Source organism: Theropithecus gelada, chromosome 19 (assembly GCF_003255815.1).
Source record: "Theropithecus gelada isolate Dixy chromosome 19, Tgel_1.0, whole genome shotgun sequence".
Taxonomy (NCBI): domain Eukaryota; kingdom Metazoa; phylum Chordata; class Mammalia; order Primates; family Cercopithecidae; genus Theropithecus; species Theropithecus gelada.
The window spans coordinates 37,808,904-37,822,934 of NC_037687.1; the positions used below are offsets into that span (position 1 = coordinate 37,808,904).

The following is a 14,031-nucleotide window of genomic DNA, read 5'->3' on the forward strand; positions in this document are numbered from 1 at the left end:
GACTCCGTCTAAAAAAAAAAAAAAAAAAAGAGCAAGGCACAGTGGCTGACACCTGTAATCCCAGCACTTTGAGAGGCCAAGATGGGTGGATCACGAGGTCAGGAGGTCGAGACCATCCTGGCTAACACAGTGAAACCCTATCTCTACTAAAAATACAAAAAATTAGCCGGGCATGGTGGCAGGCACCTGTAGTCCCAGCTACTCGGGAGGCTGAGGCAGGAGAATGGTGAACCCAGGAGGTGGAGCTTGCAGTGAGCAGAGATAGTGCCACTGCACTCCAGCCTGGGGAACAAAGCGAGACTCTCTCTCAAAAAAAAAAAAGAGGCCGGGCGCGGTGGCTCAAGCCTGTAATCCCAGCACTTTGGGAGGCCGAGATGGGCGGATCACAAGGTCAGGAGATCGAGACCATCCTGGCTAACATGGTGAAACCCCGTCTCTACTAAAAATACAAAAAACTAGCCGGGCGAGGTGGCGGGCGCCTGTAGTCCCAGCTACTCGGGAGGCTGAGGCAGGAGAATGGCATAAACCCGGGAGGCAGAGCTTGCAGTGAGCTGAGATCCGGCCACTGCACTCCAGCCTGGGCGACAGAGCGAGACTCCGTCTCAAAAAAAAAAAAAAAAAAAAAAAAAAGAGAGAAATCAGGCCAGGCATGACGGCTCATGCCCGTAATCCCAGCACTTTGTGAGGCCAAGGCAGGTGGATCACCCGAGATCAGGAGTTCCAGACCAGCCTGGCTAATATGGTGGAAACCACATCTCTACTAAAAATACATAAATTAGCTGGGCATGGTGGCATGCGCCTGTAGTCCCAGCTACTCGGGAGGCTGAGGCAGAAGAATCGCTTGAACTCAGGAGGCGGAGGTTGCAGTGAGCTGAGATCATGCCACCGCACTCCAGCCTGGGCGACAGAGCAAGACTCCGTCTCCAAAAAGGAAAAAAAAATACATATTTGATGAATGAATGAACAAAAGATAATAAGAAGTAAGGACTTATTGCATGCCAGTCCTGTTTCTAAGCATTTGACATACATAAACTCATTTAACTCTCACAGTGACTCTATGAGGCAGATAAAATTTCCATCTCCATTAAAAGGTGAGGAAACTGAGGCAGAGAGAAGTTAATGGGCTTATCTGAGGTCACATCATCTATAAACTTTAGAGCTGGGATCTGAACCTGGGCAGTCTGGCTCAGAATCTGCCAACCTTATTGCTATGTTATGGTGAACCATGATAATTAAAATAGTTTTGGGTGTTTTTTCATTTTGTTTGTTTTGTTTTGTTGTTGTTGTTTTGTTTGTTTGTTTTTGAGATGAAGTCTCACTCTGTTGCCCAGGCTAGAGTACAGGGGCACGATCTCAACTCACTGCAACCTCAGTCTCCCAGGTTCAAGTGATTCTCCTGCTTCAGCTTCCTGAATAACTGGGAGTACAGGCGTGCACCACCATGCCTGGCTAATTTTTTTGTATTTTTAGTAGAGACGGCGGTTTACCATGTTGGCCAGGCTGGTCTTGAACTCCTGACCTCAAGTGATCCACCCATCCTGGCCTCTCAAAGTGCTGGGATTACAGGCATGAGCCACCGCACCCAGCCTACAATAGTTTTTACTGAACATTTACTATGTGCCAGACACGCGGCCCTCATGTAGTGGCCTATGCTTGCTCAAGATATCCCTTTGAGGAGATCCTGTTGTTTTATGGGTAAACCTGATGGACTTCTTGTGAAAGTAATTTTCCACAAAGTGAGTAAGTGTCAGATTCTGGGTGACAGCTGCCTGAGTGAAAAGCCCATCTTCCTCACTATGGAGGGTCTGAGATGGGAGGCAACCACTTCTGGGGAGCCCCGAGAGGGAGGCAGGGACAGGCTGGGGCCCACCAGTTCTCACCAGAGGGTATAGGCAGCAAAGAAGGGCACATAAAAAGGCTGCTTCTCAGGAAAGTGTCGCAGTGAGACGAGCACAGCATAGCAGAACCACACGTAGGCCGCCACCTGCAGTCCGATGAGCCCGTAGCCGGCCGGCGACTCATACGTGTACAGTACCTGGCCCGGGTCAAAAAACTGGACCCGCGGGAGAGGGTCCATCACAGCCTGGCCTCCTCCCCTCTATTAGGGTCCCCGGACCCCACCCTTGGGCACATGGGAACAGAGGTACTCCGTCAGAACAGAAGCAACAGGAGAGCCAGGCATGGAGACAGAAGCATATCGAGGTAGAGAGAGAGGGTGAAAAAGACACGAAGAGAATAAATCAGTTACTGTGTGCTCAACACGGGGCTAAACACCTCTCATGTGTGAGTTTTTCCATCAGCATCAACTCAACAAGGTAGGTCTTATTATTGCTCCATTTCACAGAAGAGGAAACTGAGGCTAAGAGGGAAGCCCTTTGGCCAAAGCCATATAGAAGAGAGAAAGCCTTAGAGGAGCCCCACGGGTTAGGTAAGATCCTCCCAATTTTCCAAGAAGAAAATGGGCCCAGAGACAGGGGTCATCACCCAAGGTCAGGCAGCTAGTTAAGTGGGAGAGCTGGTGTGGAATCCAGGTCTGTGTGACTCCTGAACTCTTAGTCACGATATTGAGCATAAACGTGACAGACAGTGAGAGACAGAGGGAGGAGAAAGAAAGCTGCTGCGGGATGGTGAAGAGAGGAGGAATCACTTAGACAGATGGGGAAGCAGAAAATCAAAGAGCGGGAGAGCGAGCGAGCCAGCAGGAGCGCAATGTGGGCAAGGGCGAGCAGACAGGTCAAGGGGGAGGCGGTGCCAAAAGCAGGGGAAGGCGGGGCCTGACCAGGGGCCAGTGGGACTCACTTCCGCCTCGTAGATGAGCAGCACCACATGAGTGAGCGTGTAGAGGGTCATGTAGACAGACAACTTCACGGAGCCCGCGTGGCTGATGCGGCCCCTGGCGGCAGGCCATGAGGGGAGACAGCAGGGTGGGGGCCGTCAGGGAGGAGGATGGGCCTACCCCCTCCCCCACCCTGCCCCTGTCCTGCTCCCCCGTCAGCCGCCCCACGAGCACGCCCTGCCCGGGCACCGTGTCACCGTGAATCCCTTCCCCAGGAGGATGAGCATCAGCAGGAAGATGAGGAAGCTGGAGGAGAAGAGCAGCTTGGCTGGGAGAAGGGAGGAGGGGGCGGCTCAGAGCCAGGCTCAGACCCGATGCCCGACCTGAACCCTGGCTCCACCCTCTCCCCACCCAGCTTCATTCTCACCCAAGATCTTCACACTCTCGTTGCCAATGCCATCAGTGGCATACTGACCCCAGTAGATGCAGAAAAACAGAAGGCTCAGAACTGGGGGGAGGATGGGCAGAGAAGAAAGGATAGAAAGCAGCTGTGGGGCATCACTGTCCTCTAGCACTGCCATCCAAGTGATCTGAACCCCGCCTCTTCCCTCAGGACTCCAGACCTTCTACCCCCACTCACCTGCTAGGAGAATCTGGAGTACAGCCCCCAACCCTGCTCCCCCAGGACCCACGGATCCAGGCCCCCACCTCCTCCTCCCTTAGACCCAGGGGTCCAGGCCCCCACCCCCTCCTCCCTCAGACCCAGGGGTTCAGGCCCCCACCGCCTCCTCACTCAGATCCAGGAGTCCAGGCCCCCAGCCCCTCCTCCTCCAGGACCCAGGGGTCCAGGCCTCCAGCTCCTCCTCCCTCAGACCCAGGAGTTTAGGCTCCCAGCCCCTCCTCCCCCAGACTCAGGAGTTCAGGCCTTTATACCCCCTCAAGGACCCAGGGGTGTCAGGTACCACTCCCTCTTCCCCCAGGAACCAGGGGTTCAGGTTCCCAGCCCATCTTACCCCAGGAACCAGGGCTCCAGGCCCCGAGCCCCTTCTCCCTTGGACCCAGGAGTCCAGGCCACCAGCCCCTTCTCCCCCAGGACGCAGGAGTCCAGGCCCCCAGCCCCTTCTCCCTTGGACCCAGGAATCCAGGCCTCTAGCCCCTCCTCCCCCAGGACCCAGGAGTCCAGGTGTCTGGCCCCAAGTGCCTCCTCTTCCAGAACGCAGAAGTTGGGACACAGAACCTCACCCTCTACTCCTGCTGCGGCCATGAACATTTTATAAGTTGTGTGGAGCAACTGACGACCTTTCAGCAAATCTAGGAAGCAGAGTAGGGAAAGGCTGTCCACAGGCAGAAAGGGAGAGCAGCTCACCTCCCACAACCCTGCTCCCTCCTGTCTCTTCCCCAACACCCCATATGCCAGACTCACATCCAAAGTAACAAGAAAGGAAGAAGATGAGGATGAAGATGAGGAGGAAGGTCACATCTGTCTCCAGGATCCCTGCCAATTTGGTAGGAGGAGTAAGGTTCATTCAGGTGGATGTCCCCTCAGTGGGCACCCAGCTCTGGTGTCCCACAGAGAGCCTGGTTTCCGGGTCCCCACGTGCTCACCAAACTCATCAGCGGAGAAGTGTCGTGTCCAGAAGGACTTGCCATTGGTGAGGACCATCTCATACTCTAGCTGCAATCCATCACCCTGTAGGGAGTATGGAGGCCTAAGAGGGGCCCTGGGCAAGTTGGGAGTTGGCAGAAAGGCAAAGAGAAGGTGGCCCAGGTGGCCACCCCAGCACCTTACCCCACACTTGCTGAGCGCAATATACCACCACCTTTCACGCACTGAGCGGAAGCTGCGGCCACTGGAGCAGCTCAGGTAGCGGGTTCCCTCCTCTGATACCACCTGGACACAAGCAAGAAGACTGAAGCCTGCCCTCGACGCCCGCAAGGCACCATCCTTCAGCACCTGCCCACTGCCCCAGGCTGGGCCTGCACCTGACAGCCGGACCAGGCATACTGGGTGGTGAGGTTGATGACCTGGTTGTTCTCTGGCCGGATCACTGACTCCTTGGCCAGGCAGTCCTAGGGAAGGCAGGGACAGGGTCACTCCCTCAGCCAGCCACGACCTTCTCCCCTCTCCCCCATGCCCTCTTCACAGCCCTCACCTTGTCCCCTGCCTTGTACACGGCTGGCCACTGGGATGGGTCGTCAAAATAGAGGAGGATGTTCTGACAGCACTTGGCCTGCAGACCACAGATGTTGCGGGCGAGGAGCTGGGGCAGCCTGTGCCTTTGGAGGCCAAGGGAAGTACCCAGCCTCAGTATGGCGAGTGTTGGGGGAGACTCACCTCAGGGTAGCGGAAACGGAAGTCCAGTCGGCCGTAATCCGAGAGGAAACAAAATCTTGTCAGGAACACCCAGTCCTGAAAAAGGGGCCCAGTCTGATCCTCTGCTGAGAGTCCTTCAAGAACTCTTTACTCCATAGACCCCCAACTTTTCTTCCCTACCCCTCAGGTATCTGGCTTCCCAAGTACTAGAAGGAGACCAGGTCACCTCCAAAATCCTTCCCTGATCCCATCACTGTGGGTCCAGGATTCCTGCCGCCCTGATTTTCTCCCTCCATTGCCCCCCCAAGTTTCCTCCCCTCCATTCAAACACTCCTCCCTGCATTTCCTGGGAGGCCCCAGAAAGACCTTAGGGGCGAGATGCCCATCCTGGCCACCTCGTGTCCTGGCCAATATCTGACCCCGTTCTCCCAATATCCACACTCCCCTGCACCCCACCCCGTGCTCCCAAAAACCATCCCGCGCGGGGGAATCTTCCAAACGGCCCCCTCCCGGTCCTGAGCGGGAGTGTGGCAGTGAGCTCCAGGCTCTCTGCTGAGTGAAAAGTGCTGTCCCTTCAGCACCACCTCTGCACCACCCCCCTTCCCAAACTCTGACTCTCCCAACCTGCTCTCCCTCCCCGCCCAGCTCTGACCTCAACATCCCTCCTACAACCCCCAGGTCTGGCTACGACCCCACGGCTCCTCTTAGCCTCGACTCTGGCCCAGTCCCCCATTGCTCTCGGCCCCATTCCCCCGGGGCTCCCTGAGTCCGCCGGGAGAGGCGGCAGGGGGCGGGGCGGTACCCGCTCCCCTCGCCTCCCTTGCGTCCCCCGGGGGCCGGCGGGCGGCAGAGGAGGGATCGGCGTGCTCACCTCCTTGGAGCTGAGGTTGCCCCGCACGTACTTGGCCCGGGCGCGGGGGGGCAGTGACAGCAGCAGGAGCAGCAGCGGCGGCAGCAGGCGGCGCAGCGCGGGCGCGCGCTGGGGCTCCATTCCGCCCGCTCCAGCCCCGACTCCGCTCCGGCTCCCGCTCCGGCCCGGCGACGGAGGCGAGAGCGCGCGGGCCGGCCAGAGCGCGCCCCCGATTAAAGGGGACGCCGGGCGCCGCGCTCCCCGCCCCCTCCTACAAGAGGGCCCTACCTGACTCCTATCTTCAACGCGTGGGAGGGGGACGTTCATCCTCTGTCACCCCGCCCCAGCCCTCCCCTCCTGTAGTCCCGTAGATACCTATGGTTTCCCGTGTCCTAAACTGAACTCACGTCTTCCAAAGCCATGCCTCCTCCAGACTGCCTTCTCTGGATCCCGCCCTGTCACCCAGGCTGGAGTGCAGTGGTGCGACCTCGGCTCACTGCAACCTCCGCCTCCCAGGTTCAAGCGATTCTCCTGCCTCAGCCTCCTGAGTAGCTGGGATTACAGGCGCCCACCACCATACCTGGCTGATTTTTTCGTATTTTTTATAGAGATGGGGTTTCACCATGTTGGCCAGGCTGGTTTCAAACTCCTAACCTCAAGTGATCTGTTCACCTCGGCCTCCCAAAGTGCTAGGATTACAGGCGTAAGCCACCGCGTCTGGCCAACAAGTCTTTGATTGCCCATCACCACCTCTATTGCAACCACCCCCAGCTGTGTCCATCCTGGAGTTGCCAGCATTCTAGATCTGATGCACCCTTCGAAGTGCCCACGGAGGCACAGAGAGGGCAAGCCACTTGTTACACTCCATGGTAGTGGTGGAGCCCTCAGTATAACCACCGTACCCCTCTGCCTGACCATGACCTGTCACTGCTTACCACGTTGTGAAACTGGGTTGCTGTGAGAGACAGAGGTGGTAGTGTGAGATAGCCAAAAGCGTGTTTCAGATCCAAGTTGAAATAACTTGCTTGGGTTCATTCAAATCCCAGCCTGGCCCCTACTTTGTCATTTGTCCACCATAAGACCTGGGCCAAGCCATGCAGCCCTATGATCTCTCAGCCCAGTCCCCTCTATGCGGGTATCAACCCTGTGGTTTCCCAGTGGACAACAGCAAGCCCTAGAAAGGCTTTTCAGAGTACAAGCCACGCCCTTCACCTTGATTTTCCTGATCAGACTCCAACAAATACTTCTAGCTTTATCCTTCTCCACTGCAGAAAACTGGGGGCTGCTCAAAATATCATTTTTTAAAAATTTTCTAAGCCAAGGGGCCAAGCCGGAAATATAAGTGGAACATTTTTAATGGAGAGCATGGATCCCAAAAAGAGGGGGCCTCTGCTACTTGGCCAGTTGTGCCAGGAAGGATTGTAGTTCTGCTGCCAGATCCCTTTTTTTTTCTTTCTTTCTTTCTGAGAGAAGCCAGAAATGCAATTTAAAAAAAAAAAAAAAAAAAGCAAACTGCCTGGTTTGTAACAGTAGGCAATTGATTCAAACATTTAAAACATATCGTGGGTGAAATTTTAAAAAGCCTGTGGACCAGATTCAGCCCTGATCTGTCACTCCTGCCCTGAGCCTGCACATACACTGTTCCCTGTGCTCACACACCAGGAGGCATTCAAGGGCAGGCCCAGATGTGCCTTACTCTAGGTCCCAGTGTGGCCTAGGGATTTGCTGAGTGAAAATGGCCCTACATCTGCTATGCACCCTCCTCCAGGACTTGCATATGCTGTTCCCCTTGCCTGAAATGTTCTTTTCCGTAAGTACCAAGTTTCCACCAACTTTGAAAACTACAGGGTTGGCAGGGCACGGTGGCTCATGCCTGTAATTGCAGCACTTTGGGAGACCAAGGTGGGTGGATTACTTGAGATCAGGAGTTCAAGACCAGCCTGGCCAACATGGCGAAACTCTGTCTCTACTAAAAATACAAAAATTAGCCATGTATGGTGGTGCAACACCTGTAATCTCAGCTCCTCGGGAGGCTGAGGCAGGAGAATCGCTTGGACCTGGGCGGCGGAGGTTGCAGTGAGCCGAGATTGTGCCATTGCACTCTAACCTGGAGAAGAAAATGAGACTCTGTCTCCAAAAAAAAAAGAAAGAAAAGATACAGCTCTTCTATGAAGAATTCCCGGCCGGGCGCGGTGGCTCAAGCCTGTAATCCCAGCACTTTGGGAGGCCGAGACGGGTGGATCACGAGGTCAGGAGATCGAGACCATCCTGGCTAACACGGTGAAACCCCGTCTCTACTAAAAAATACAAAAAACTAGCCGGGCGAGGTGGCGGGCGCCTGTAGTCCCAGCTACTCGGGAGGCTGAGGCAGGAGAATGGCGTAAACCCGGGAGGCGGAGCTTGCAGTGAGCTGAGATCCGGCCACTGCACTCCAGCCCGGACAACAGAGCCACTGCACTCCAGCCCGGACAACAGAGCGAGACTCCGTCTCAAAAAAAAAAAAAAAAAAGAATTCCCTCCTCACTAGGGCAGTCATCACTCCCTCCTTGGACTGCCCCAGTCCCTGCACCTCTCTTGCTCTCCTAGACACAACCATTGGAGCTGGGGTTGTGTGTGCCCACCACCAAACTGGGAGCCTCATGAGGACAAGGCCTTTGTCTCACTCATTCTGGGGCCCCAGCATCACCAGAGCTCAGGGTCAGGTATACAGTTAGCCACAGTGGGCATATGTGTTGGACTAATTGAAGTCCCAATTTTCCCCACTATGCTGGCTCCTCAGGCCCTATGAAGGTAACAAGACACAGTACCATCCCCTCCATCTTGAACCTAGAACTCAGAGCTAAGGAAAGCTGCTCTCCTGGGTCAGCAACTCACTGAAAATCAAGAGGGCCATGAAAAGTACTTTATTGAGGTCACTGGGAATACAAGATATCTGTCCCTAGCCCTAGCCTCAGCCCCTCCTCAGTACAGTCTCATGGGTGGAAAAGACCAGGCTTCCGGACTGCTCTGGGCCACTACCCAGGAGAGGCTGGGCGGTGGGGAAGCGGGGCAGGGGCTCCAGTCCAGGACAGAGGTTCGGGGCAACAGGGGTGATGAAGGCTGAGGCAGGGGCTGAGGGAGGCCAACCCCCCAGGGCCGAGGAGGGGGTGGCGTGGCTACCAGCCAGATGCTTTTTAGCAAGTCAAACGCTGTTGGAGGACCCCAGGCTGTTCCAGATGGCGAAGACAGTGAGGGAAAGTATGGTGGCCAGGGACCTCTTGGTGGTGCCATACTCCCCCTGTGCGCAGTGGGCATGCTGGAGGTGTAGGGCATGGGGAAGGTGAACTCCTTTGTCCCTTGTTGCTTCCTTTGCCTCCCCTCCTCTGGGACTTGATCAGGGCTATTGATCCAGAAGGGTGTCATCTTTCTCTCAGAGACCCCAGGCTTGGCCCCTGGCACAGAGAAAGAAGCATAGAGGCCAGCTGAGCTAGAGTCGACAAAGGGAAGGGGAGTACAGGGGCAGGAGTGAGGCTCACCTGGCAAGGGTGGCTGGCAGCCCCGAAGCACCAGTGCAAGGTCAGGCACACAACCATGACAGGCCTGCAAGGTATGCACGATGGCATCCCTGGCATCCTGAATCAGGTTCCTCCGGGGGAAGGCCTGTGGCAAACTCAGCTGACACTGCAGCTCTGCCAGCAGCTGCCCCACGCCAGGCAACTCTGGGGAACTGGGTGGGCCTGGGCCCGAACCTCCAGGCATCTGGTTCTCTTTGTCCCTGGATTGTGGGGCTGTTTCCTGGGCCCTGCCTGGGCTTGGGGAGAGCTTGGCGGGGAGTGTGGGGCTGCCTGGCACCAGTGTCCCACTGCTAAGCAGCCTTGCAACATCTAGGGATTTCACCTCGTGGTTGAAGAGACCCCGATGCTCCCGGCTCAGCCGGCCTTGGGTTATGACCACGAGCTTGGAGGCAGTAGGGACCACAGGTGGATCCCGAATGGCCACAGGAGGATCGTGATGGGCTAATGGCCGGCGGCTGCCCACCAGGGCCTTGTTACGTTCTCGCCTAGTCTTCCGACGGCGGACACGACCAGGTTTCTCAGGCTGCTGAAAAAGTTGGGAGACTGGTCCCCGGGTATCCATGGTGTCCTGGAATATAAAGATAGGGTGGCCATCAGCATGCAGATAAGTCAAGGGGAGTAGCAAAGTGAATAGGGAGGGCCAGGCGCGGTGGCACATGCCTATAATACCAACACTGGGGTAGGCCGAGGTGGGTGGATCACTTGAGGTCAGGAGTTCAAGACCAGCCTAGCCAACATGGCAAACCCCTGTCTTTACTAAAAATACAAAAATTGGCCAGGCGCAGTGGCTCACACTTGTAATCCTAGTACTTTGGGAGGCTGAGGCAGGTGGATCAACTGAGGTCAGGAGTTCGAGACCAGCCTGGCCATGGTGAAACCCTGTCTCTACTAAAAATACAAAAATTAGCCAGACATGGTGGCACGCACCTGTAATTCCAGCTACTCAGGAGGCTGAGGCAGGAGAATCACTTGAACCCAGGAGGCGGAGGTTGCAGTGAGTTGAGATCATGCCACTGTACTCCAGCCTGGACGACAGAGCGAGACTCTGTCTCAGAAAAAAAAAAAAAGGCTGGGCGCGGTGGCTCAAGCCTGTAATCCCAGCACTTTGGGAGGCCGAGACGGGTGGATCACGAGGTCAGGAGATCGAGACCATCTTGGCTAACACGGTGAAACCCCATCTCTACTAAAAAAATACAAAAAAAAACTAGCCGGGCGAGGTGGCGGGTGCCTGTAGTCCCAGCTACTACGGGAGGCTGAGGCAGGAGAATGGCGTAAACCCGGGAGGCGGAGCTTGCAGTGAGCTGAGATCCGGCCACTGCACTCCAGCCTGGGCGACAGAGGGAGACTCTGTCTCAAAAAAAAAAAAAAAAAATATATATATATATATAGCTTGGTGTGGTGGTGCACACCTGTAATCTCAGCTACTCAGGAGGCTGAAGCAGGAGGCTGAGGCAGAAGAATCGCTTGAAACCAGAAGGCAGAGGTTGCGGTGAGTCAAGATTGTGCCACTGCACTTCAGTCTGGGCAACAAAGTGAGACTCCATCTCAAAAACAAAACAAAACAAAAAAACAAGCGAATAGGGAGATGTTTTGGGGTGAGGTGGGAATACTATTTAGTGTGACCAGATGAAGCCAGGCACGGTGGCTCACATCTGTAATCCTAGCACTTTGGGAGGCTGAGGCGGGAGTATCACTTGAGGCCAGGAGTTCAAGACCAACCTGAGCAGCAAAGCGAGACCCTCGTCTCTACAGAAAATAAAAATAAAAATTAGCTGGACGATGCCAGGTGCGGTGGCTCATGCCTGTAATCCCAGTACGTTGGGAGGCCGAGGCAAGCAGATCACCTGAGACCATGAGTTCGAGACCAGCCTGGCCAACATGTCGAAACCTCGTCTCTACTAAAACACAAAAATTAGCTGCATGTGATGGTGCGTGCCTGTAATCCCAGCTACTCGGGAGGCTGAGGCAGGAGAATCGCTTTAACCCAGGAGATGGAGGTTGCAGTGAGCCGAGATTGTGCCACTGCACGATAAACCTGGGCAACAGAGTGAGACTCTGTCTCAAAAAAAAAAGAAAAAGAAAAAGAAAAAAATTTGCTGGGATTCCATGGCCCACACCTGTAGTCCCAGCTACTAGGGAAGCTGAGGTGGGAGGATCCCTTGAGCCCAGGAGTTGGAGGTTACACTGAGCTATGATTGCACCACTGTGCCCCAGCCTAGGCAAGAGAGTGAGGCCTTGTCTCTCAAAAGAGAGAGAGAAGATGAGAGAAAATAAGTGAGCAGAGAGAGATTGGAAAAGGTTTGGTCAGATAAGGAATCACAGGGGTAGGATGAAGTCGAAGGAATCACTGCTAATGGGAAGAGAAGCCAGGAAATAGAGAAAGGCTATTAGGAACAGGGACATGGGGAAACAGTTAAAAGATGGAGGGTGGGGCCCAGGCGCAGTGGCTCACGCCTGTAGTCCCAGCACTTTGGGAGGCCGAGGTGGGTGGACCATTTGAGGTCAGGAGTTGGAGACCAGCCTGGCCATCATGTGAAACTCCGCCTCTACTAAAAATACAAAAATTAGCCGGGCGTTGTGGTGAATGCCTGTAATCTCACCTACTCAGGAGGCTGAGGCAGGAGAATCACTTGAAATCGGGAGGCGGAGGTTGCAGTGAGCCGAGATTACGCCACTGCACTCCAACCTGGCGGACACAACGAGACTCAGTCTCAAAAAGAAGAAAGAAAGAAAAAAAAAAAAAGGATGGAGGGTGGCGAACGGGTCATGAGATTGGAGGGATCTGGGGTACCAGAAAGGGATTCTGGACGGAGAAATCCAGGGGTATACGAGGTACAGGGGAATACAGAAAGTGGAAAGAGATGGTAGACTAAAAGAAACAGGAGAGGGAGAGCGGCAAGAGAAGTCCAGCGAGCCTGAGAAAACCTCGAGAGAACAGAAAGGGAGACAGAGGCGCAATCAGGGACAGGGCCTGATCACAAAGGAAGGGCCTAGGGTAGGAGAGGAAGCATGGTGGCCAGCCGTGGTAGGGCAGGGGTCGCAGAGTGAAGGAAGTGGGGTATGGTTGGTAGGAGCTGGGTAGGGGAAGGGCACGTCTCATGCCCCAACGAACCCCGGCCCTTCCCACTTCACGTACCTGTGGGGCTCAATGGCTTCTTTTCCGCGGTGACCCCAGCTCTCGAAGCCACCTGGCGCTGTTCCGGGCCTCGGGCACCCCTACACGCATGCGCGTGCCCTTTCCATGCCCTTTGGCTTCGTAGCTCTGAGAGGACGGAAACCCAGAGGCGCGTGCCAGAGAAGTGCCGGTTATAGACCCGCCCCTACCAGCCTCAATTTCAGAACTCTCCCTTTCTTGGTCTTAGCACCTCCCATCCACCAATTGGCTGTGAGGTTCACTAGGTCCGCCCCCTTCCTGAATGCTGATTGGTTCCGATAGCTATCGGCGGTCTTTAGGGGGCTGGTTGAGACCAGGCGTGCCAAGCGGAAGAAGGGTCATGGTAGCCCCCATGCACAGCAGTCCCCCAAGCAGCCACAGACATATTCCCTAGAAAACTTATATAGTTGGCCGGGCATGGTGGGTCACGCCTGTAATCCCAGCACTTTGGGAGGCAGAGGCAGGTGGCTGGCTTGAGCCCAAGAGTTCAAGACCACCCTGGAAACATAGGGAGACCCTGACTACAAAAAATAAATTAGTGTTGGGCGCGGTGGCTCACGCCTGTAATCCCAGCACTTTGGGAGGCAGAGGCGGGCAGATCACGAGGTCAGGAGATCGAGACCATCCTGGCTAACACGGTGAAACCCCGTCTCTACAAAAAATACAAAAACTTAGCCAGGCATGGTGGCGGGCGCCTGTAGTCCCAGCTACTCGGGAGGCTGAGGCAGGAGAATGGCGTGAACCCGGGAGACGGAGCTTGCAGTGAGCCGAGATCGCACCACAGCACTCCAGCCTGGGCAACAGAGCGAGACTCCATCTCTAAATAAATAAATAAATAAATAAATAAATAAGCTGGGTGCAGTGGCGCGTGCCTGTGTGCCCAGCTACTTGGGAGGCTGATGCAGGAGGATCGCTTAAGACTAGGAGGTGGAGGCAGCAGTGAGCCATGATCAGACCCCTGCACTCCAGCCTGAGGGAAAGGGCAAGACTCCCTAAAAGAGAAAAAATTAGGCCGGGTGCAATGGCTCAGGACTATATATCCAGCGACTCAGGAGGCTGGGGCAGGAGAATTGCTTGAATCTGGGAAGTGGAGGTTGCAGTGAGCTGAGATAGCACCACCGCACTCTAGACTGGGCAACAGAATAAGAGTCCATCTCAAAAAAAAGTTAGTATAGTGTTGTGATTCATAGCTAGGCTTGGTTTAAATGCCCAAAGTGGCAAAATTGGGCTGTGTGACCTTGGAAACGTTTGTAACTGGTCAGACTTAGTTTTCTGACCTGTAAAATGGGATTGGTAATAAAACTAGCTTCCTCATTTGGTTGCTAGAAGGATAAACTAGACCAATATGTCTAACTTGAAATGGCCTGGTGAATGAAGAATGCC

The 14,031-nt window shown here is 54.9% G+C and overlaps 2 protein-coding genes across 3 annotated transcripts in view; both read right to left on the bottom strand.

The window, feature by feature from the left end:
- The window catches only part of TMEM145 (transmembrane protein 145), an 11,624-nt gene extending 5,500 nt beyond the window's left edge, over positions 1–6,124 (bottom strand). Inside the window, exons 1-12 of the mRNA XM_025366234.1 lie at positions 5,962–6,124; positions 5,112–5,186; positions 4,930–5,007; positions 4,760–4,846; positions 4,608–4,667; positions 4,382–4,466; positions 4,200–4,271; positions 4,019–4,087; positions 3,204–3,284; positions 3,026–3,104; positions 2,800–2,893; positions 1,881–2,053 (exon numbers count right to left, since the gene is read on the bottom strand). Of these exons, the coding sequence (XP_025222019.1) occupies positions 1,881–2,053; positions 2,800–2,893; positions 3,026–3,104; positions 3,204–3,284; positions 4,019–4,087; positions 4,200–4,271; positions 4,382–4,466; positions 4,608–4,667; positions 4,760–4,846; positions 4,930–5,007; positions 5,112–5,186; positions 5,962–6,081 (1,073 nt within the window). The 5' untranslated portion in view covers positions 6,082–6,124. The remainder of the gene's footprint in view (positions 1–1,880; positions 2,054–2,799; positions 2,894–3,025; positions 3,105–3,203; positions 3,285–4,018; positions 4,088–4,199; positions 4,272–4,381; positions 4,467–4,607; positions 4,668–4,759; positions 4,847–4,929; positions 5,008–5,111; positions 5,187–5,961) is intronic.
- Positions 6,125–8,829: 2,705 nt separating this feature from the next.
- PRR19 (proline rich 19) lies at positions 8,830–12,711 on the bottom strand. Of its 2 annotated transcripts, XM_025366249.1 has the most exons (3): positions 12,588–12,706; positions 9,456–10,062; positions 8,830–9,371 (listed from the first exon to the last, which is right to left on the bottom strand). In XM_025366249.1, exons 2-3 carry the CDS (start codon positions 10,054–10,056, stop codon positions 8,902–8,904), a joined length of 1,071 nt encoding a protein of 356 aa, XP_025222034.1. In that variant the 5' UTR covers positions 10,057–10,062; positions 12,588–12,706; the 3' UTR covers positions 8,830–8,901. The 2 variants fall into 2 exon arrangements, with proteins under 2 accessions (XP_025222034.1, XP_025222033.1); XM_025366248.1 differs by having other exon boundaries at positions 8,830–10,062; positions 12,607–12,711.
- Between the last annotated feature and the right edge of the window lie 1,320 nt (positions 12,712–14,031).